The sequence below is a fragment of the Nestor notabilis genome, unplaced genomic scaffold (assembly GCF_000696875.1).
Source record: "Nestor notabilis isolate BGI_N333 unplaced genomic scaffold, ASM69687v1 scaffold1208, whole genome shotgun sequence".
NCBI classification, from domain to species: Eukaryota; Metazoa; Chordata; class Aves; order Psittaciformes; family Psittacidae; genus Nestor; species Nestor notabilis.
Window position 1 is genome coordinate 22,445 of NW_009941261.1, and position 24,480 is coordinate 46,924.

A 24,480-nucleotide genomic window follows, 5' to 3' on the forward strand; every position below is an offset into this window, starting at 1 on the left:
GATGAGTCGCAGCCTGGGGCAACACTTGCAGGATGTTTCCCATGAGAAGCAAGCTTCTACTTTTCCAGTTTATCTTAATCAAATATAGCATGACATGTTTCCCCCCTGTGAAAGGGTTGAGTCTCGAACCCAGTATGTAAAGCATCCATGGAGGGAAACTGATTTTAAGTGCCTTAAGTTCAGCAGTGAGTTCAGCATAATGTTTTTCTTGCTGGCAGACATATCACTTCTCTTTGTGAAATGTTTCTAAATTAGAGCCAGTCTAAAATTATGTCTTCCCCAAAAGTAAAATGTTAAAATTAGATGGAGTTGTTCTTGTGCTCGTATCACTTCAGCAGGATGGCTGTTCTGTGAAGGGGCATGTGAGAAACCAGCACTTGATACGGAGTTTGTTTATAAATCTGTAGATTTAAGTATGTTCACAGTCATAAGTGCACAGAATGATTAATAATGTGAAAATATGATTAACTTTTAATTGGATATTCAGTCAGTTTTCCTTATGGTAAAAAATTCTCTGTTGTAAAAATTATACATATCAATATGTTTTTATGGATTTTAAATTGATTTTTTTTATGTGGGCCTGCCGTCTCTTTCTACCTGCGCTGATGAATTTCCAAGCATAATTTGTAGATTAAAAGAGTGTACTTTCTAAAAATGTCATAATACAGGATTTAAAGTAACTTATTTCTATGGATTAGCAGTGTCTATTCTAACTTGGGTGCCTTCAGTCATTGAACTAAAACTTCTCTGAAGTCCTGTGAGTTCAAGAGTCTGAAGTTACCTTCTGTGAGACATTAGGGTTGTCTAGATAGGGATTTCCAAACTCCCCTAAACTACTATTGCTAAAAATGGATTTGTGTTGAGTTGATCTTGATGACTAGATCTTGTCTTGTTGCATTTGTAAATCGTACAGCTATTTCTAACAAATCGCATTCCAGCCTAACCACAGGCTCCTTCTGGTCGTCAGTAGTGGCGAGCAAATGTTTCTCACTCGAGTCAGCAGAATGTTTCTCAGTTTCTTCTCTGTTCACCCCTGTTAGTGCCTCCTGCCATTTAAAAGAGAAAGGAGGAAAAAAAAAATCATTGGAAGAGGGAAAGACGGTGTTCAGGACCTTACATTCCTTGAATTTCAGCAACTCTTCCTGGTTTGGCAAGCAGTATGTCTACTAAATCGCCCGTGTTTATTATTTGTTGGCTGGTACAACAGGGTTTGAAGTTGTTTTGCAAATGCCCTTTCCAAAATAAAGCTGTAGTTAGAGTTAAAGAGGGGATATCATTGAGGTTTTCCTAAGGTGTTGAAATAAACTGAGCTATTGCAGGGAGGCAAAACACTTGGAGTATTTACTGCGGCCCCATGCAGGGAAGGAGGAGGACAGGTTGAAGGAGGTATTATTTGTGAAGAGGATTAAAAAATTGTATGAGGATTAATCCTTCTGGTGCAAAAAGGAGTACAGAGAAAACACCTGAGTGTAAATTGACTGTGGTTTTCCAAAGGTGGTACCTAAAGCCCATTTGAAGTTGGTTCCCTCTTCCATTCAGAGTTAAACCACCACTATTGCTAAATATAAAGCAAAATGGCACCTCCATTATGAAACAGGCAGTGACCCTCCCACTCTTCCTGCTTCCCCACCCCCATTGCAACCATAGTCCTGTTTAGCCAACCATTGTTTTGAGGTGCTTGGTAACCATGGCTTTGTGAAAGTATATTGCTCTGTGTAAGCTTTCGGAGCTGAGCTAGAACAAAAGCAGATGTCAGAGATGTTGCATGCAGCCTGCCAAGCTGCGAGCTGTTGTCCGTTTGACTAGCAGGACAGCCGGGCCCCACTGCCAGAGGAGGACACAGGATTCTTCTGCTTTCCTTTGGCTCTTTCCAAGTTCCAATACTCCACACTTCATCACTCTAACTGAACCGTTTATGCTTTATTTCTTATCCCAGTTAAAATATGGCTTCTGTGGGTTCCATAACTCCAACGTTTTTCCATTATAGAATTGTTTACGTTGCGGTGGAAGGATTCTGTCCCTTCGGCATAGTCTTCAGGTGGCTCACTGGCTGTTTGCAGCTGCTTTGTGAAATGCCTTTTTCTCCATTGCCTACTTACGAAATCTTTCCTTTTGCAGGCATTCGTTGGGAGTGGGAGAGCTCTCTTAATAAGAGGCAATGTTTGGAGACCATTAGGCCATCTCAAGGATGGCAATTCTATTGAGGGAAACTGCTGCGCCAGGGGATTTTAGACTGGATTTTATTTAGACTGGATACTAGGAATTGTCCAATTCCCAAAGGATGCTCAAGCATTGGAACAGGCTGCCCAGGGCAGTGCTGGAGTCACCATCCCTGCAAGTGTCCAAAAACTGTGTACATGAGGCCCTTAGTAACATGGTTTAGTGGTGGTCTTGGCAGTGCTGGGGTAAAGGTTGGACTCAATGATCTTAACAGTCTTTTCCAACCTATTTGATTCCATCATTCTATAATTGAGATGCTCATGGAGCAAGCAGTCTCCAGTTAGGCATTTTGTCATTGCTTTCTGTCGTGCGATTGTATCATGTCTTTGTCCACCCTGTGTGCAGTTTGAGAAGAAATGCTGGTAATGCCATCACTGAAACTTTGCAAGGGGGTGGAGGCCTTGCTACAGTTGTGATTAAATTTGTCTCTTACTATTGTAAAACTGAAACTAAAGTAAGTTTCCCATTGCAGCTGGTTGTAGTTATACAGTACTGGAGTATGTCTTCCGAGTTTTGTGGAACCAAAACTGTACTTAATTCACACACCGTATCTTACTGCCTTGGCAAACACCTTACCCTTACTCTCAAGGGAACATAGGAAATTGTCATGTACAACTCAAGTACAGTGGGGATTTCCTCCATGCAAATTTGCTATTCAAGAGCAATTTATTGCAAATTTCTACCGGTGAAAACCATTCATTTAAGGAAGATGGCTTGAGACCTGTTTTGTCCCAAGGTAGCTGTCAGACTGGGGAGGGGCAAGCAGGGCATGGGATTAAGTTCCCTAAATTTCAGAGTACGGTGGAGAAAGAGGTTCCCAGGTTTGCTAAAATGTACTTTACAATTTTAGGAAAGTTTCTGCTCTCTTTCTGTCTGTCCTCATTGGGTAAAATAGAGATTTGGTTTTTGTTTAGATATGAAGCTGCTGGGGACAGGGATGATCTTGCTACAAGCACCAAAAAGGAGTTAATTGTCACTGAGGCCTATGGAAATGTCAATACTCTATCTTACTAGTCATTGGTTCATTCATCCATTCTTTATTCTCCATTCCATATCAAAATCGCTCTTGTGTATCAACTTCTGGATCCCCTCTTTTTCAGTTTTACTTCAGTGAACCTTCTCCAAGAGATACTATGCCTCATCATCTCAGCAGGCTGTGTCTATCTATGTATTCATGTAACCCCAAGTATGCCAAAGCACTTTGAATTAGTCTCCTGTAAAGTAACTAGGAATAAATAAAAGAATTGCTTGGTATCAGAGCAGCTTGTCTTGTACTGACTGCATGCCAGAAGAATGGTTTGGTTTTGAATTGTTTACATGTGACAACAGTAGTCACAACTGTCATACAGAAAAATACAACTGGTTATTTTTTCCCTAACTTTCTTATTTCCCTGCCTCTAGAAAATCACTATGTCAGTGTAATTGCATAAGTCCAGTGCTCTGGTCTCGCCAGTGGGACCTGAAATGCTGACATGAGTCAACCCAACTGAAACCTTCTTCCCAGCAAGTCTAGAAAAAGTAATGGAGCCTCACTCACCTTTTGTGTCAGACCTGCTATGGAATTTCACCCTTTAAGGTGCAAATGAAGCCTGCAGTGTCCTCTGCATACACTTCTGGCTCCTGCATTTCAAAGTGAGCTTGGAAGCCTTGTGCAGGGGAATGGCAGTGCTGAGGTTTATCACACTCGCTATTCTGTAAGAAATTTAGCTTTGATTTGGGTGGGTCCTTTATTGGTCTAATAAATATGACTCATTTAAGGGAAAAAACATAGAAGAAAATAGTTGACAATACATTTCCCAACATGATGTTAAAACCCATGAAATAATTAATAGCAGAAGTTTAGCTTCGTGTAATTTGATCTGCACATAGAACTTTAAGATTTCTTTAAATCTGCAACTTTTAGTTCAAGTCACTACTCTTCTGGGTTTTTTTTTCTTCTTCCCCAAACAATGTTTCCCTGACCTTTTGTGAAGGGATTTCTTTTTTAGCTACAAGTCTACTGTTCAGGCCATAAACTATTAGAATTGCTTCTCACTTCTGTTGTATTAAAATAATGGCAATTTTTTCAGTTTTTTTTAAGTATGTAGTAATTCAATTCTTGAATACACTTGTATGCTAGTTTTATTTGGAGGTCTCTCCAAAATAAGATTTTACTGTAAGATGGGAGACAAGAAGTAATTCAATTATATGGCATTTAAATAATGTTTAAGTTTTGTATTCTATTTCAAACCATCTTTAGCAAATAGCAGAAAGGTTGTTCTTGTGTATATGCAGAAAAACTGGCACAAAATAAGCAACTGCTTTTTGGAGGAAGTTAAGAAGTTCGCTGTAAGGTGTTGTAAAGGACCAGTCGTTGAAGAAAAATGTAACATAGACTTTAAATGCCTCCATCCTCTAAAAGCAACAGTAGGGAAAACACCTGCTGTAATAAAGCTGTAGCTCATAAATGCCTCAAAGAGAACATTTTAGAGTTTTGAAAATTTTCCTGGTTTTAAGAAGTAAGGATTCTTACTTATGTTCGATAACCTCATACTACTATACAATGGCATGGCAAAAGCTGAAAGGCTCCCTAACCCAAACCCCCCAACGTTTTACATGGGTAGCATTATTAATGGCCAAAATGAGAAACACTAAGTTTTAGCTTAGTGCATGAGGGACTAAGGTGAGGGTTTTAATTTTAACTTTTCTTATAACTGGCCTAAAATGCATTTGAAATTACTTGTGTTTTTTCAGGGTCCACACATAGCATCAGTTACTCTTGCTGCGTATGAATGTAACTCAGTTAATTTTCCTGAGCCTCCTTACCCGGATCAGATTATCTGCCCTGATGAGGAGACAACTGAAGGATCCATTTCTTTATGGGCTATCATCTCAAAAGTCAGGCTGGAGGCCTGCATGTGGGTAAGGCTTGGTTTATAAAACTTGAGCAATTTTAACTCACACACTTAATTTCTGTGTCCAGCAATAATTTGTGTCCAGCAAACACACAAATTACTGAATTAGCAAAATAATGACATTTTGCACTGCCAGCAGCAACGTGTGTATTTGCAGTGTGAATAGGTGCTTTCCTGATCAACCTTCTAGCCCTGGGTAATTTTAGTGCCATTAAAGAGAAGTAACAAGATATTATCGAGATGTCTTTTATCAATTGCAGTGCTCAGTACTTCTCTAAATGCTAGCAGAAAAGGCTCATGTGTTTCAAAGCTGTTGATGTGGAAGGTAAGTTTCAGAAAGGGTATCTGCATCCCAAATGATCCTGCAGCTGTCAGGTCTTACACTGCATGCAGTTAAGCAAGAAATAATTTCAGAAATTTGGAGCTTGTAACTTGTGTGAAGTTGCAGTTACAGGAAGGACTCAGCCCCTAATATCACAGCTGAAATGTTCTGGGTCGCATCAAGAGATTGGATTAAGTGAGAGTTTTATGGTGTACATTTTTATGTATTTTATTTCTGTTTCTCTGCCTGTTTCCCTCATGGCAAACTTTTCACTTAAAACAGGAAAAGCAGGTTAGCTTTTCAGTGAATCAGGGTCTGAGGAAACGCTGCCATTGGAACTTCCTTTCTGTTGTCCCTTCCCCTCCCCCCCCCAGTAGCTTTTTATAGAAGTTTGGGTTTTTGGAAGGATTTTGGTCAGCTAAGATGTTCTTTTCATGACATATAGATTATTTTGCATTGCAGTTTACACAGATGCGTCTGCTGGGAACTACATGCCAAATTAACTTTATTTTACTTGACTTCCTGTTCTAGCTGATGATTTAATTATTAATTGTCCAATTCAAATGTAGAGAGAGAAAATTCAGAAAACATGGTATGTGATGTCTGCCCTTGTGTTCCTTCTCGTGGTATGGAAAGATATATTAAGGTAACTTTGGTCACTATGACTTTTAAAATTATCAGCAGCTGTGTCACTTAGAAAAATTCCAGTTAGGTTGTACACATTACAGTCTGCTGTATAGCAGTACCAAAGTCAAAATAGTAGCTGAGTAAGTGGACTTACAGCCCTCTCAAGAAGCAAAGTACATCTTAAATTTCACTCTTTCTAAAGAGAGGACAGAATTGCCTGAATGCTCGCTAAGTAGCTAAGCATACAAGTACTTGTCAGACCATGAATACAAGATTTCTTTTTATTTTCTTCCTCATCTTCCTCTGTCTAAGTTTGTTTAATGGAGACTAGAGTAATAAAAATGGCATTTACAATTACGTTTCTAGGGTTGCAAAATAAAAATGTAGCTCTGGGTAAACATCCATTGCTTAATCTTCAGTAAAATAGCTGAACTATGATGAGAATTAAGTAGTTTAGAAATGAGTTAATAGAGTTGCAAGCGTTGAAAGCATCTATCCATCTAAGCAGTCATGAGGGAGAACAAACAGTACCTTCAGTCTCCCATTTGAGCTGCGTTTTTGGGTTCAGGCTAGGAAAAGGACAAGGGAATGGGACTGAGCCAGAACGTTTTTATCCTGCTCTCTCTTCCCCCCCACCCCTTTCTTCTCGCCTTCAAATTCAGTCAGCTACCTTTTCACTGAACTCTGTCTCCACTAGATTTTCCCTTGGGAGCATCCTCTGTCTAACAGTGGTGTCTAGTGTAATGTTGTGCTTTCTTGGAATGTTGCACGAGTACATAAACTTTGCTTGCTAATTTCCTGTAAGCCAAATCAAGTTGGCAATTGCTGCTGCTTCTTCCAGTATGTTTCTTTTGTCCTAATTCCAGTTCATTTCTTATGGAAGCTGTTGAAGAAACTTTTTATTCTGTCACTCTTAAAACCAAATGTCCACTTAATAGGAAAGTAATGGTGACTTCCAGAAAAGAAAAAGGCCAATTTTCTGCAAATCAGAACATTAGTTTAAAACCCCAATAATTTAAACTGACATGAGGAATATGAGGTTTAGTTCCTTATCTGGGTATGATTGAATGAGCTCAAATCCATCTTTTGTTTTTCTTTTTTTAATGGAACCAGCAACTTCTATTTAGATGTAGAATCTGAAGTTATGATAAATACTGGATAAATGCAAAAGAAAAGGAATTATTGGATGCATATAGATGTGCTCCTAATGCAACACATGGAGCCCTGTGAAGAATAGGTATAACACCACCATTAGCCTGTTTTCTTTAAACTTGTAAAGTGAAATTATGTTGAAAGGCTCCAAAGTGAAATCTGGCCAATCTCCTTGATGATTTGGAGGGAGACAGGAGGGTGGTAGCAGTATGTTTTCATGAAAGCAGGTTGGTCCCAGTGGGGACTCTGCAGACCTCTGACTATAAAGCTACCCAGACTAAGTGTCCTGCAAGATCTGAGTGCAGGGATTTAACTGCACAAGGGATTTGATTCAGATCACAAAAACATCGGCAGCTTTTTCAGCCAGTTTATAACAGGTAGTTTTTTTCCAGAGATTAAAATCATTACTAGTCCCCTGCATGGCAGTGATAGCCTTTTTTGCTGATAGTGAGTGTTAGGAGGATTAAATATCACAATCTAAGGAATTATTAGGTGAAATGAAAATGATGCTTTTTTCAATCACTATAAAAGTTGCCTCCACCAGTCCTGGCCTGCAGAAGGACTCTTTAAAACAGTCTGGTAGATGCATGCCAGTTTTCACAGCCTTCCATCTCACAGGGACAGGAAATTCAATAGTGCCCTACATTTTTGACATGTTCCAGCTTTTTTTGGGTTTTACAAGAAATAAGGGGAAAGAATAAAAATGCTTAATTGCTCGGGATTAGCAGAACAGTGGCCTGTGACCTGACCAGGATAAAATCTATTTAAAAGATTCTTTCTAATGGAGTAATTTCCCAGTTTCCTTCTCTAAATGTATTTGTTTAAAAGTATTTTGACTGGCATTTGCCTTTCCAATATGTTGTTAGTCCAAGGAATCTCCATGTAAAACTGGCATGTGAAGTTACATGGTGAAAATGGACAGCTAATGTTACAAAAAGCTGTTAAATAGTTACTGGTTTGAATCCCTTAATTGCTGCCCTTTTTTTCAGTGCACTTAAGGAACCTATCTCCAGCAGACATGAAATCATATGATTTTTGGTGCACTTCTGAAATGTTTTGTAATAATGAGCATGTGACTTACCCAATTTAAAGAAAGTTCATGTCCAGTACACACATGCAAACCTCTTCCTTGGTTAACAAAATGAAGCCAAAGCAAATTGGCAGAGCCCTGAGAAGCAATGTGACTTTTTGTTCTTGCATCACCCTGAGAACATAACCTCAAGTTAATTTTTCTGAAACGTTGTTGCTACTGTTTTCAGGCTTATCTTCCCTTGTGCCAGAAAGAGGCAGATTAATGGAGTTCAGCTTGCTGCACTAGTTTAAATTTTTCTTCTATGGAAAACAAGAGGATAAACATGTGAGGCTGTGCACTTCGTATGCTTAAACCAAGAATTTAACAGTGGGGTAACTGCGGAGAGTGGCGGTATTTAAAACCACAACCTGTTGATTTGGAATATCCACAGCAGCTGGAATTCTCCCTTGCTTGCAGCTGCACGTAGAGCAGGAACAAAGGAAATTGAAAAGCTTTCACACTGCTTCAAAGGAATAGAAAAGCAGTTGTTACTACTGATCCTAAGAGAGAAAAGCCATCTGCATGTAGCGAAGTTTTAACACTTTTCCAGTGTGGTGCCCAACTATTGTGCTATTACCTGTCCTATATTTAAACCATTCCAAGTTTAGTCCAAGTCCTGTTTCATTAGCCTCCGTTTGTCCATATGTTCAGTCTTAGCTGTCTCTTTTCTCCTTTTCCTTGGTTAAGCTAAAGTTGCATTTACCCACAAGATTGAAATGAGTCATTTGATGTCCTGAGAAAACAAATACAATTTTCCTGTGGTGAGAAAGCAACCATGCTTTCATCTGGGGTTCTTCTGGCTTCCTTTATTCCATCTAAAGGAGTGAAAAAAACTCAAGACCTTGCTTTGCTTAACCTTATTTTCCTTGCCCATAGCTGTAGTAAAACTCAAGCCTGGTTTCTAATAAACACTTACACGAAGTCTCATGACTGAACAAGTAAACTCCATGACGGCACGGGGGAGGAGTTCCCAGATTATTTTGAAGGCTGCTTCAGGAGCAAGGGCTGTCGCATTCCAGCAAATACGTCTGGCATCATGCGGTGGGGTGAGATGGCAGCACAGTGCTGAGTCAGGGATCGTGTGGGACAGCGGGGCCCCGAGCTCTCCAGCTGCAGCCTCTCCACCAGAGCTCTGCTGGAGCTGGGCAAGATGCCACTCTGCAGGGCCCCAGGGAGGCACGGATCACGTAGTTTTGACCTTGCAGATCATGGCTGAGGAGCCACGACTTGCAGCACAATAGTCTGTGCTGAGAGAAGTGCATTTTGCTAAACAGGGAAAGGAGAAAGGTGGGATTTCAAAGGACTTCAAAGCATTATGTTTGAAATCATGAGAAGTCCGACCTGGTGGATAAAAGCAAACCGATGAGCTGGTCTCATCAGTTCTAATCATTTGAAATGTCCGTGGAACTGTGCATATGACATGTTTATTATTTAATGAACACACAAATAAATCAGAATTATTCTTTTCCCAGGGTGCTGGCACAGCCATTGGAGAGCTGCCTCCATATTTTATGGCGAGGGCGGCCCGACTCTCTGGTGCTGAACCTGATGATGAAGAGTACCAGGAATTTGAGGAGATGCTGGAACATGCAGAGACTGCACAAGTAAGAACAGTGCAAAACAACAGACAGAGTTAATAAAACACGAAATAACTAGATGAAGTAAATAACCATTCCAATGAAGTGGGAATGGGCCAAAAATCAGTTGTGAGTTCACAAGGGACTTCCCAGGGATGGAAAAAGATCCTCCACAGTGTAGAGATACCTCTGGTGATGGGAGTACAGGAACGCAGCTTGTTGAAGCAGGTAGAATAGTGCAGGCAAAGTATTTGCTACAAATACTGCATTTAATTAAGACTTCCAAGATCAAGCGCAGTAAAGGTAGCGTGGAAGTAGGCTAAGAGACCCGTGGTAGAGGATATGCTATTCCATAATCATGGTGGTTAGACCTGCATTTAAAGCCTCTCTGGGCCAGGAGATGACTTTCAGTTTCGACTCATCCCCTTCAGATGACATTTGCCTGCTTTGCCACTAACATCCTCAGGGCTAGTGCACGACCCATTCATCAGCCTGAGGAAACGTATTTTTCCTGATGTGAAAATGCAACCAAACTGCTCCGAATCCCTTTCTGTTGCTCGTGTCATTTATTTTCTTGGTGGACTGAAAACTGCTTGTGTTACAACATAGTTTGCAACTGATGCTGTACATCAGTCAGATATTATTGTAGATAATTTTTCATTCAGGTCAGGAGTTCACATCCTGTTCACAAGTTTTTCATTTTAGAAGAAATGTCACATTTTTTTCCTCAAACTACTTGTCACTGAATTTCTCTTTGGTATTTTTCCTTCTCACCCTGTTTTGTCTGCCACTGAGTTGAAATGGGTCATGAGACTACTGTTAAAAAAACAGCAGATGCTATTTACCATGCACTGCTGTCTTTAAACTGTTCTGCCAAAGTATTTGCTTGATACAAATATATACTTCTACTTTTTTCCTCCTCTTCAAAGAATGGATGAAGCTTTTTTCATGAAAGAAAGTAGTTTGTCTGGAAATACAGAGTGCAATCTAGTAATTCTAACAGTAAACCCTGTGTTCCCTGATAGCCTCCCCCCTACTAGAAGGTTGCAGAGGTTTTTTTCTCCTATTGTAAATAGTAAATTCCTCTATTTCTTTACAGATACAGTGTTTGGGGGGGAGAATATGCTTTCTTTATTATCAGCCTTTGCTTTGCAAAGTAATCCCTAACTGTATAAATATCAAGTTGTGGTAAAAAAAACCCCAACAACGAAACCAGTCGAATACATGACTCGAGAGCTGAAATGCTATCTGTGTTTACTGAAACTCTCCCAGCAAATTATATGCGTGTACAGTTGTGGGAGCAGCCAGAGGTGGTTTCCAGAATGCACAGTAAGATTCTTGGGAAGAAAATTTTTGCTAGAGAGCATTTTGTCAGACAGGCCAAAATATAGCGAGCTGTATTGAGTGCCCTTCGTAAGCGAACGGTGGTGTGTAATTGAGAAAAACGATGGTGTTAGTTACCAGTGCTCTTAATTTTATTTCCTTGGCAGTTGGATTTGGATGGAAGCATGTTGTTCTGTGGAGGGATGGCCAGGAAAAAAAAAAATCATCTTTTTAAACTCCGCTTGTGGTTTGGTTTCTATAAAACTCTTTCAACGTGAGGCTTTGACAATCCGATTAAATTGTATTGTGCTCATAAAACTGACAGTTCGGCTTTTTCCATTTGCTAATATGACTTCCTTTTTGCTTTTGGCTTCAAGCGTGTTTTTGCTAGATGTCTGTGGGAGACAGGCCTGCCTTTTCCTATGACCTTTAGTAAATCCCAATCTTCAGCATAGCTTATCACTTTGTTCTGTAATTGCTATTCATGAGCAGTTACAATGTCTATTTTTAAATAGCTCAGTAATGATTTTTGTTACCTACATCAGCTTCTCCCACTCTCCCAAGCTGAAGCTTTATGCTTTAGAAAGCATGGGGGATGTGACAAGCATCTTATGCCATGGAGGCTACTACAAATCTTTGACGTCAAGTGCCAGGAGCCTTCTTTCGGGATAAAGGTCTCACTTCATCCTGCCTTTTTGAAAGGCATGAAAATGGGTGTTAGATTTGGAAGAATAGCTTCCCCCTCTACTTCTGCTGAGCTGCTATATGCCTACAAGGCAAAGCCAAATGGCTTGATGTTTTTGCCTGCGTGTGTTTTGTTTAGAAAGCTTGAAGCTGCTATTTCTCAAAAACAATGGTAATTTTGAGAAACAGATGAGGATATTCTATGGTGAGAATAGACCATGAATATAACATCCAGCCTGAAGGATCTGTGAGGGGCAATGTGCTTGCTAGCTTGGCACTTTAAAACACCACAAAAAGGAACCTAGAAGGATTAAACAGCATAAAGGTTTAGTGCCCCATTCTGAGTTACAGAGAATAAAATGCTGTTTACTTTAAAGAGTCTCTTGATGGATTTTCTGTCATAAATCTCAGATCTAAATGACCTGTGTCTTTGAGCTAGGCATTGAGAAAGCTCATTAGATTGCAGATGATAATTGGACTCTTCATTAGGGACTGTAGTGGTAGGACAAGGGTAATGGCTTTAAACTGAAACAGGGGAACTTTAGGTTAGATCTAAGGAAGAAGTTCTTCACAGTGAGGGTGGTGAGGCACTGGAATAGGTTGCCCAAGGAAGTTGTGAATGCTCCATCCCTGGCAGTGTTCAAGGCCAGATTGGACAGAGCCTTGGGCGACAGTTTAGTGTGTGGTGTCCCTGCTCATGGCAGGGGGGTTGGAACTAGATGATCTTAAGGTCCTTTCCAACCCAAACCATTCTATGATTCTATGTGTAAGTCTGTCTTGTACTTTCCATTAGCATACTTCAGAAAAAGCCCCTCATTTTAAAGGAACAGTCACTTCTGCTTTCTGTTTGTTCCTGGGTGAGCACGCCACTGAGTTAGTCCCGGTTACATGAAGGGAGCATGAGATCTTCTCTTGCCTTGTCGTTGCTCTTGTTAAAATCTAGCAACTTTGCCCTCAAGAAGGAGTGTGGTTTACAAGCAGGGCTCTTTTTTCTCAGAGCTCCACACAATGCAGAGCCCAGCATGCTATAGAAACAGAGCAACTCGGTCTGGTTTGTTACTACTTGAGGCAGTATTTAAAAATGACAAATGTTTGAAATGGTATCTCAGTTGCTGTTAACTCTCTTTCAGTTGAATTGCAGAGCAAAGGAGTGTTTTATCAGAGCTCCCCTTTTAGCCATGGGGAGTATGTCCAGTGCAGCCGTTCAAGCCAAACTCTCAATTAGGGGAAGTGAATCTACTACTTAGTGCTGGGGCAGCACATTGGTAATAATACAGTGCAAGCATACTTTTGTACAGTTTCATGTCTACATGCACGTGTGCAGGGACTCTCTGATGCCAGTTTAATAGTTGCTGATTGTTAAGTAATCTCATCTTTTCTCTGTCATGCTGAAACACTTAAAGCCAACAGAGGTTTCTGTGAAAATGAAGCTTTTAATGCCAGCTTCCCTCGAGGTACTTAGTGATAATATGTAATGTGTGGGCCCTTACTGCATCATGGTACTCCTTGCTAAGAGGAGAAAGTACTAATTATCTGCTGTATATCTAATCTTTAATGACTGTGTTTGGATTCATTAAGGGGCATATTTTTAAGAACTAATGATTTACACATCAGGCTTTGCTTCTGTGCAGTGTTGCTGCAGCCAAATTTCGATGTAAAAATATTTTCTAGTTGCCTATGATACTATCAGCCAGTGCTGTTTGTTTACTTTCCAAACTATACTGATCTGAAAGAATACAAACTTGGAAAAGGGTTAAATCCATAGAAAGGCTGAGATGCAGCAGGATTCGTTTGTAAATGATTGAGTGCCATCTGCACACTGAACATGGGTTGTTGCTGGGACCTGTTTTTGACTCCACTGAACCTTTACTGGTTGTGGTTTGTCTGGCCATCACATGACTTCTCTGAAAATTCCCCCTCCCCTCCATTTCCAGTAAACTGTTTGAACAGGAGTGACTCAGACTGAAACCAGCTTCCCTGTAACCACAGGGCTTGTTAAAGAATTTGTCAACGTGGACTCAAGAGGGTTTGTATTAAACTAAGCTGCAACTGCTTCAGTTTGCATTGCGTCAGGAGTTCCACCAAACAACTTCCTGCTCAGAGAGTCGGCTTCTTGTCTGCAAGGAGTTAAACTGATGAACTTTGATGATAGTGACAGTTAGACACATGTTAAACCCATCTTTCCAGCACTTCTGAAAGGTCCGGTGTCTTGAGCTTCATTGCTTTTCCACATCTTCATGTGGGGGTTCTCTTTGCAGAAGCAGAACAAAGTACGTTACCACACCCAGCCATGGTTCCTTGGAGAACCCAGCACTGTGTTCTGACATGACACTGTGACTTAATCCAAATGGAATGATTAGGTTCACCTAATAAGCAAAAACCTACTTAATTAGCAGTGTAAAAGAAAATGGCCAAATTAAAGATGGATCTCTCCCATGATTAAATTAACAACTAGTATCTGATAAGTTTTGGCTTGAAAAGGATTCCCTGCTGCTTGCTTGTTTAATCAAAATATTTTAAGGGTATTTGGTATGAGAAAAAAGAAGTTAAAGCAAACCACAAGCAGGTTTTTATAAAGCAGTTATCATAAAAATGGAAGTGGTAGAGCCATGTACAGTAACTGGAAAACCTCAACTTCTTTATTTTTGCTTTCCCAGAAATAACTTGTCTAAACCCAGCATTAAATCCTGTTCATAATTTCTCTTGTTCAGTCTTCCAGTCACTCCTTTTCTTCATCAGCTTCCTCTCTTTAATAATCGCACTGTACAAGAGATTGTTGGTGGTTGGGTCTAGGCTGCCTCCTGGGTGGCCAGCAGGAGGCTTGTTTCCACACACTGTGCTCCTGAAGCTTTGATGCCTGCATTTGTTAATATATGTAGGGAAGGTACCTCTTTTACAACGGCCCATAGTTAAATGGAAATTCAAAACTAAGCAAATCTTGAAGCTTCACTTTAGAAACTTCCCATGAATGCTAGAGGGTGAGATGGAAAACTGAGAGTGAACTAATAGTAAATGTGGTTGCTTTTTTCCACAGATAATATAATAACCAGTAAATATACTAGGTAACAGCTTAGTTTTAAATCGTTCTCCAAAATTAGCAAGTTGAAATAAGCTTTACCACAAGTCAATAAAAACTTTAAATAAGGGAACACGTTATAGAGGATTTCCTGAGAAAAGAGGTAGCAAAGAGTTAATATAGGCAGAGGGTAGACAATAGGAGCTATGAGTAACAAATGTGTAAGCCACCTTCTTGCTGTATTTCTTTGGGCACTGGCAAGAGAATGGGGCAGTCTTGTGCCTGCATTGTTCTATTCATTTGCACACCTGCTTACAGATAAGGCAAAAACAGCAGTGAGCATTACATTACCTTTGCTAATGGTAGTCTGGAGATGACTTTTTAAACTTCTTTGAGTGTTCTTTCTGTTCCCTAAAACTCCTCTGTCATTTTAACATGAAAGTTAAAATTAGTATAGTGTGTAAGTACATAAATGGGCAATTATGGAGCCACTGAAGGAATCTGGGTTACTTTGCACTATTTTCACTCAGTATGAGGGTATTGGCTCAGAGGAATTTTTTTCAGTAACACATATTTCACTTTACAACAGAAATGAACCTTTTCAGAAGGGATGTCACCAAGTTGGCTGGAAATCTTGCACTCTGCATTTGCACTGTAGTCGCAGAGAAGCGGTTAGTTGAACTCTGCCATTGGATTTGCATGCCCCGTCCTGTGTGTGTCAGGAATGTGCAATGCTAGTTTCCGAGGGAAAAATTTGGTCCCAGGTACTCGATATTTCACCGCCTAGTATTCCCAGACCAATAAATGATTAAAAGTTTGGGTCAGATAAGCTGCTTCAAAAATATCTTTTCAGGGAGAGCCTTTCAATAACTGATAGATATTAGTTATGGTATCATAATCAAGAAAATGGCTCAGTTGTTTTTGCTCCTGCTCCAGACACTGTTTAAATACCTGTGTTGTACAAGAGTCTGGTATGCAGACCACGTCTCAAGCTGTCTGGGAACCTCTGCTACTTCCAACAAGCAAGAGGTACGCTTAGCATTGTACATCTGGTGGCTAGGCTGAGCAGGAAGACTTGCGTGTGCAAAAGGACTAGTCAACTGTGTAAGAAGTAGCTCGCTCACTTTAAAAGTTATGTTTTCTGAGCATAGGTTTTATTAACTTAGAAATAAGTTCTCTGTGGGGGAACAGCGTATTTTTTTCAGTGCTGGTGGCTCTGGCTCTGATTTGTCAGATTTGCACTCACTGTGCAGCTGTAGTGGTATTTTAGGCAGCCAGCATGTTGGTGGAAGCAATGCCAGCATTTGCTTTCAACTTCAGAAGCAAAAGCTGCAGAGGGCAATGGCTGATGTGTGGGACCCAGAGCAATAGGATGTTCATTTACTTCATTCTTCTTTCAGTAGATGCCTGCTAGTATCTCGTTATGGAATCACTGAAAAATTCATCTTGAAAGGGACCTGAAGCAGGTTCTAGTCCAACTTTTTGCACAGATTTCAGATCAGCTCAGGTTCCTCAGGGCATTGTCAAGTCTGATCTTGAAGCCCTCCAAGACTGGAGGCTGCACAATCTCTCTGGGTAATCTCTTCCAATGTTGGACTGTCCTTAATGGCCTTGCTACTTACCTGGCATGCAAACTGACAACTCTCTTCCACAAAACAGATTGCAGGATCTGCTAGCTGCCAGATCTCCTACACGATGGGAATAGAAAGTAGTTCTTTAGCAAGCAAAGAAATAATAATTTTCATTTGTGCACTATAAAATTGCAAAGTGTCAAAGGGGAATGTGGCTTCTTGCTACTGCACAGATCTGAATTGAGGCGTAGAGGTGGCAGGGGGTGTCATTAAAAGGGCTACTGCTCTATAGGACAGATCTGATAAGACTGAAAGGACATGGTCCTTCCTCTTCCTTCAGACTGTTTCCTTTAATTGTGTCTTATTCTTTACAAAATATCTTTATTCTTAGTGTGAAGCAAAAGGACTTTTTATGTAGAAGTCTGAGAGCTTCAGTTCTAGCTGTGGAAAATGCTGGTGTTAAGTTTGAGAGTGCCTACTCAGTTGCTGAGCTCTATAATGGGTTCATTTTGATACATTACTTTCAAACTTCAGCATGGTATTGGATTTAGTCTGCTTAATCCAGAGGTGGTTTATTTCCTTCCTACTCATGTTAATGGGATGTCGTGTTTGCCACATCACAGATCCATTAACTCATGCTTACAAAAGTTTCACACTTTTGCTTCAAGACAGTTTAAAATTAAATGACCAGGGAAAGCAAAGCTTCCTGTTAGAATGAACACTTCACCCTATTATGCTCTGCTCCCATACGACTTGCGAAGGATTCAGCTCTGAACACTGCTTTATCTATGGCTTCTTATGTCTGTTTCTTCTTACAGCAGTTTTTAAATCTGATTATGGAGACAATAGGTTTAACTGCATTTTCTATGGAAAAACTACCATTTTTCTGATACAAGAACTAGTAGTTACTCAATGTCTGAGTTTACAAAGTCCCAAAGATGAACATCTTTCTGATTATCTTTGTGGATTGCAGTATCACCCCTTAACATGCAACCAACCGCAAGAATTTGAACACGAACAGCTGGAAATAAATCTGTGCATTTCCCTCAACAATGTGTACAGCATTTTTGTTCTAGGAAAGGCTAGAAGAATTGACCTGTATATCTGATTTCTTGATGATTTGGGATTTGTATATAGTATCTACTGTACTGTATATTCATCCTTGACTACAAATATTCTGCATGATGGTTTGAAATCTTACAAGCTTTAAGTCCTCAGATCTCTGACATAGGCTGTTTAGTGAGGTTTTGTAGGTACTGCTCTCTTCCCTCTTTGGTAAAGCCTGTGAAGTCAAGGACACTATTTTGTTGCTGTTCAGTTGTCTTAATATTGTGTTTTCTAAAACCGTGTTTTCATTTTCAACATGGAAGTATTTTTCTATTGTAACTTTCCTATATCATTACACGATTCCTTTTCCGGAATTTAATGTCTTGGAAAACCCAGACTTCTTGTGAAATTTATTTCCTTTCCAAGCTGAGAATTTTAGCCAGTCCTATTAATCTGGAATGTCTGTCCTTTGCCTGTTGTGTGTAAATACCTTTCTTTTATCAACCTTCAGTGTTTGCTTAGATCTACCACCTTCCTGTAGCTGTGTTCAGTAATCCTGGAAAACCTTTTTAACTCTGTCTTTTGACAGCCCAGTTTCCATGACAGGGCCTTTTTTCCCCCCAGAGTTTGGAGTGGTAAGTTTGCACCTTATCTCTCATCCCCCCTTCTCTCCAGGCATTGAGATGGAAATAGCCCCTTTTAGTTTGCCCCTTATTTACTGTAAGCAGGAAGTATTTTTGAGAAAGCTAGAACAGAAATTCATAGCCTTTTCCATACAAGTTTAGATGTTGACAGTCATTGCAGCTGGTGGAGCGGGAGATCAGTACTGCCATGAACTACGATCAAAATATTCCTGCTTGCAACTTACTGGAACCTTACTCATGAGATCTGCTACCTTTGATGTCTTGCAGGAGAGGTATGAAATGGTCTCCTCAGTCACTGAGTAATGAGCTGTTTGCAGTGATGGGCAATGACCGTCAACTGTATCTTGATCTCTGTTCTCCTCGTCTTAACTCCAGGTTACTGTGTTGATCATTAAATATTGCTGATCTACTGCTTTCTTAGCATGGATATATGTTGCAACCTCTCAGCCTTTAGGTAGCTATCGGACTTCTTTAAAACTGTTCTTCTGCAGTTAATATGTTATTTCAATGAGTTAATAATTCTTCCCAGTCCTCTGAAATTCTAGAATTCTTTGCCTAACCACAAATGGTCATTCTCCCATAAGTTGTGTTTGATTCCATTGTGTTGTAATAGAAAGCTGAAGAAACAGAATACTGTGCAGCTCATTTTTAACATGACTCAGATTTTTACATAAAAAGGAGCACTGTCTTTGTAGGCAGCTTTTTAAATGTTAAGGAATTTATAATTTTATTAATCTGAGATGGTAGCTTCATACATCATCTTCAGTCTTAGGGGGGGAAAAAGTTCTTTATTATTTGCATGATTAAACATTGTTTCTAGTAAGAAAATATAGCATAAATTATACTCAGGTATTGAAGGATTACCCACTTCTCCCTCCCATGTAAGTTACACATTCGCAGCCGGGGAGTCTGCTGGCATTAAGAGTTTGCTGGCATTAGTCTGAGCACTTACCGCTACAGCAACTTTAGTGTTCTCCTTGTCTGTAGAAAACCATCAAGGTGCAAGACGTTGGCTCCAGGTTTCTGTTTATGTCTTTGTATTTTTAATGTTCTTGTAGAAAACCATCAAAGTGCAAGACGTTGACTCCAGCTTTCTGTTTATGTCTTTGTATTTTTAATGTTCATTCATGATCCTGTTTTTTTATTAGAGTAACAAATCCTTTATGACCCCTTCTAAGCCTTCCACAAATTTATTTTGAACTTAAGGCTACCATCTGGTAGGTAATCAATATCCTGCTTGAGCATTAATACTTATCCTACATTACAGCACTCTGTTCTTACTAGTAGAAAATGCACATGCTAAGAACTTGTGATTTAGTCTCATATGTTCCTTCCCTTCTTTGGTGGCCTTCCTCTTTGTGCTATATCCACCACTATACCAGAAATACCAGTATTTGTAAAGTGCTCGATGGATTTACAGCAGAAAAACTTGTGATAGGAGAGGTTTTCTGGGCCTCAAATCATTCGAGCTCTGAATCAGGTTTTCCAGAGATTGGCAACTACCATCACTGCTGCATACAAGGACAAGTTGGTTTGTGTGAGGGAGTCATAGCATTCTTGATGCTCCTAAAAATCAATTGCAACTTCATGTTAGAAAATAAGCTGTTGTGTTATAGGCCCATCTGTGCAATCTTTTGAGAAAGTATCTTCTGTTGAAGTCCAGTGCCGATTATTCAGAGCTCTTTGATAATCTTGGTATGGATCCACCAACAGTCTCTGTTCTTGGAGATTAAGAAAAAAGAGACTTCATAGTGACCATTCTGTTTTCTGATAATAAATCAGTGTTACAGATGGAAAAGAGTAAAAATTGATTTTGTAATTACTTTTTTTTCCTTTAGCTTGTTAGCTAAATCTAGTGAGATGTTCTTTACTCAAATACAGAGGAGTTTGTGCAACTTACCTCGTAATGAAGAGACAAAGAAGAAATAGAGATTAAATTGTAAATGGAAACAAAATGGGATGTGACAAAGCCTTGTAGTTAAGACAGAATTGTCCCTTTACTCTTTCAAGAAGGAGGGAATTTTTTATAGGGATAAATGGTCCATGTTAAGTTATACTCAATATTGTACAGGAGGAATATTGAGGTAAATCTTGCTTAGCAGCAAAACATGTAATTTCTCTTTACTATCCCTTTAGGTTTGGAGGTTTTGGGAGGGATTTTTGCTTTTGCAACATGTAGTAACGTTGGTATCAACAAAATGTGCCATTTTACTGAAGTCAGATATGAAGCAAACTTCCTTGAACGGCCAGCTGCGACTTGTGAATCAGTGTTTCAGCTCTGACCGTTTTATGCCTCTTATTTCCATTCCAATTCTTGAGATCTGATGATTAACCCAATGAAGTAATGTTTAATCATTTATCCTTCCTTAGCCTGTATTGTAGCAGTCACAGGAAATCTATTTCCAAACCAAAAAAACAAATCATCTTTGAAAGGAACATAGTGAGCTCAAGTATCCTGAAAAGTTACAGAGAGTGAATCACATTAGCTGGGAGTTGAGTCCGGTCTAGGTACTTTAATTTTGGGGGAAAATGTTTTGCCTGTAAGTAGCTGAACTTTTATTTCCTTTTTTTTATTTTTTTCTTTTAAAGCAGTAAGTTATGAAAGTTGTTTTGCTTTTATTTCCGATGCTTAAAAAAAAAAAAATAGAGAAGATTATTCCCTGTGCAGGCTTTATAACAGAAAAATTATATTGTGAAATAGGTAAAAGTTGTGAAACTGATGGTTGTATTCTCTGAGAAATGAAACTTTTAAGGGCTGGGTTTTTTTATTATTGCAGATGTTGCAAAGAATTAATAAACAAAATTTAAGGAAGCGACCAAACAAGTATTTGTGAACTGTTCTTATTAAAGTGAATGTTGAGACTGCAAATACATAGTTTTGATGCAACCCTGATATGTATCTTACCATGCAAATTATTCATAACTATGATTACATTAGATCATAGAAAATAGGGAGGGAAAATCCTTAATTTTTCTCTTTTGGCTGATTTAGAAAGTTTAAAAAAGACAAATCAGAAGTTCTTGTCAGAGATGTTTAGAGCTGTAGCTGTGCTTCCTACAAGTAGTTGGTCATAGACAATGAACTTAAAAAAAAAAATGCTTGAAGAAACAACTGAGAAATAACTTCAGATAAAGAAAGTTATGAATTAATAAGGTGAGAAAAATTGCCCCAATGTTGGTTGGGGTGGGGTCTTTTTGAGAGACGAAATTGTAATGCTTTTTTCAACACTTTCATCTTTGCTTTTATAATAGAAGTTGTCTTTTTAGCTGGAGGGGGGAAAACTAGTTTTAAGGCACCTTTAATTTTGCAGCAGCCAGAAATGTGGGTGAGGGACACTGTTTGTTTTTAAGAAATCTGATGAAAATGGTGCACTGTGCTTACACTAAGTTAATACAGTTAATCTATACGTAATTATACAATATATTTTATATTTTATTAAACCAGCTGTGCTGCAAGCATTAGTTTATTGGTCACTTGCTAGAGAGTTTGTTTCCAATTCCAGCTTGTGAAAATTAATACAACAGTGTGTTAGCAATGCAGTCTAAGGTGATGGGTAGGTATGTTAAAATTGGAATAGAAACAACTTCCATTGAAATAGACCCTGGACATATTCGAATAATTGCATTGTAGTGTTTTATTTTAAAGATACTTTACAATGAGATTTATGGAGCTGTGGAAAAAAATTTATTGGCTTATAAAAGTGAAAAGATTGTTCTAACCCCATGAGCATTATGAAATGGTGAACAAAATAGGAACTGAAAATATCATGGTTACATTCAGCTTTGTTGTAGACTACGGGGGGGACATCTTATGAAATTCCTATGTAAGGCACTAGTTTTTCAGTTCACCTTTTCAAAGAGCAAAATCTGATGTAGAAAGGACAATGTTGCTGTTGGGCTTTAGCACAGTTTTTAATTTAAAGTTAATTTGTAGATAAATTCTGAAGCAGTATTTCTACTTTTCTATTTGGTTGTGGAATTAGAATACCTGTCATGTCCTTAGTGTGCTGCATTTGATTTCCTTTGTTCATAGCTGTGTGATCACACCCTGCAGAAGAGTCTGGCATCTTTTTCAGTTCTCATCCTAAATCCTCAGTGGGACCGAATCTGTATATTAGTGCTGACCTATACTAGTGATCATGTATTACCATGTTTCAGTTTTGTTTACTAACTTGAAAATAATGATGAGAGAATTTTAGTTTGAGAAGGAACTGCCCTCAGTGTTGCAAGACTTTTGGACTTGGTTCACTGTTAAATTACCATGTTTTGTTATTTACCACAATTTGTGTCAAAATGCACTCTTTTATTGAAAAAACATGAAAACTTTTACTTTACTTGTCATGTAAACATGTCCGAGACCTGTTTTATTAACCTAAATTCAGGTGTTTGGTATCAACCTCACTAGGAGTAGGTTTTAATCACTCCTGCATATTGTATGTATCTTAGAAATTGCACAGAAAAATGGCAGGAATAAGTTTTCAAAAAAAGATTGAATATTTCAACTGTTCCATTTTGCAGTAAGACATTCACAATCCCAGGGTATTACTCCTGGTGAAAAATAGCAAGTTCACCCCTTACAGAATATTCTAAGGGGGTTTTATATTCTCCTGTGGTTAAAAATATCAGACTATAAGATGGAGGAAATCTCATTTATTTGGCATTTTTCTTTAAGTTGAAGTATTTGTTTTAATTTGTTGGGTTTTCAGACATGAAAGTATAATAAATAGAATTCTTATTTCAATAAGGTTTTGGGGTTTTTTTAGATTTGAGAATTAAACTCTCTTTAAAGCACTGTAATAGGGAACACTTACTGCTTGAAAAAGGCATGGAAAAAGAGAGTAGATGACTTTGTTCATCTGTTTTATTTGGCATAGAAAATTGCCAGGTCTATAGTTGAGAATGTAAATATGCAAGACATTGTCAAACAATTGTCATTCACTTGCATTGGTGTGTAGTATTGAATGTTTCAACAGAATTGTAACAGTTAAAATGGCATAAATGAAATTTTGATGGATTTTCTTGTAGTTTTAATCAATAATTAATGATGTTCTAAATTCTACACTACTGAAGTGTGGAATTTACAATATCATTAATTATTGTTTAAAGCCGGTTCCTTGTGAAATTTTATAGTTTTCTACAAAATGTAAATCTGTGACTATTGCTACTGGAAAAGAAGCTTTTTATTGCTTTTTGTAGGTTTGAAAGAGTAATAATTATTTTTTTTAAGTTTGTTATTACCAAAGATACTGAGCTTTCTGTAACTACTGTGCCAAGCCTGGGTAGATAAAACTGACCCTGTTTTCAACTTTATGGCCAGTTTTGCTTCAGAAGAATTTTATTCTCGTATAAATTCACTCCAACTGCCTGTGAGAATCTTTAGGTTTGCTTTTTAAAATGTTTGCTGTGTATTTAGTAAACTTTGAGACTAAAGTTTGTCATGAGAATGTTTGAAAGTGAAGATCACACAATAAAAGCAAGCAGCATGTTCTTAGCATGGCTTTATAAAGAATAGCTCCAGTGTTATATGCTCTGTCACCCTTGTTGCTTTTAAAGTATTTTAGATTCAACTCTCCGGATGTAATGAATTTTACAAGTCTATTTTAGAGGGTACCTGAAATTAGCTACTGTGATTAAGATCCTGTGTTTCAGAGGAAAGATCTAAGGATATAATGGAATTATGATGTTCTGTCTTTGTGTTCCGAGAAAGTACCTTTTTAGCATTGTAAACGGTATCGAAGGAATTCATTCCCTTTGCTTGTTTAAGGAATAAGGTATAAGCAGCCTGGCATTTCAAAGATATGGGAAAAGAAATCCTAGAAACCCTGTTTCCATATGAGTGTGAACTTAGAGCCACTTGCAGAGTTTTGGAAAACAGAACTCAATCGTGTGGGTGTTCAGGTTGTCAGAGTGAACATTGTGAATTTCCCTCTCTTCCCTCTAAGCCAAGAGTTCCAAATGGGCCTTTCTGTTTTAAAAAATTCTCCCAATTGCTCCCAAACCACTGAGTATTGATACAGGAAACACAGAGATTTTGAGGTATGTTCATTTTGAGGTTTGCCTCATTAATACCTTATTTTCATGTTTGCAGGATTTTGCTTCCCGGGCTAAACTGGCTGTCCAGAACCTGGTGCAGAAGATTGGGTTCTTTGGCATTTTGGCGTGTGCTTCAGTAAGTTCATTTCAGTAACAGAGGGGTTATAATCAGAAATTGCAGATCAAAATGAATGCTGTGAACTGTGACTTGGTTTTATTCAAGTCCATATGGATCCTCATGCCTTGTTTGCTATTTCTGTGTTCTCTGTGGTGCTTAGAGAACTGGGATGGTTGTGGT

At 38.8% G+C, this 24,480-nt stretch overlaps 1 protein-coding gene across 1 annotated transcript in view; it reads left to right on the top strand.

The window, feature by feature from the left end:
• VMP1 (vacuole membrane protein 1) overlaps positions 1-24,480 on the top strand; it is a 58,351-nt gene that overhangs the window by 14,301 nt on the left and 19,570 nt on the right. The window contains exons 5-7 of the mRNA XM_010020774.1: positions 4,954-5,121; positions 9,760-9,891; positions 24,238-24,318. Of these exons, the coding sequence (XP_010019076.1) occupies positions 4,954-5,121; positions 9,760-9,891; positions 24,238-24,318 (381 nt within the window). The remainder of the gene's footprint in view (positions 1-4,953; positions 5,122-9,759; positions 9,892-24,237; positions 24,319-24,480) is intronic.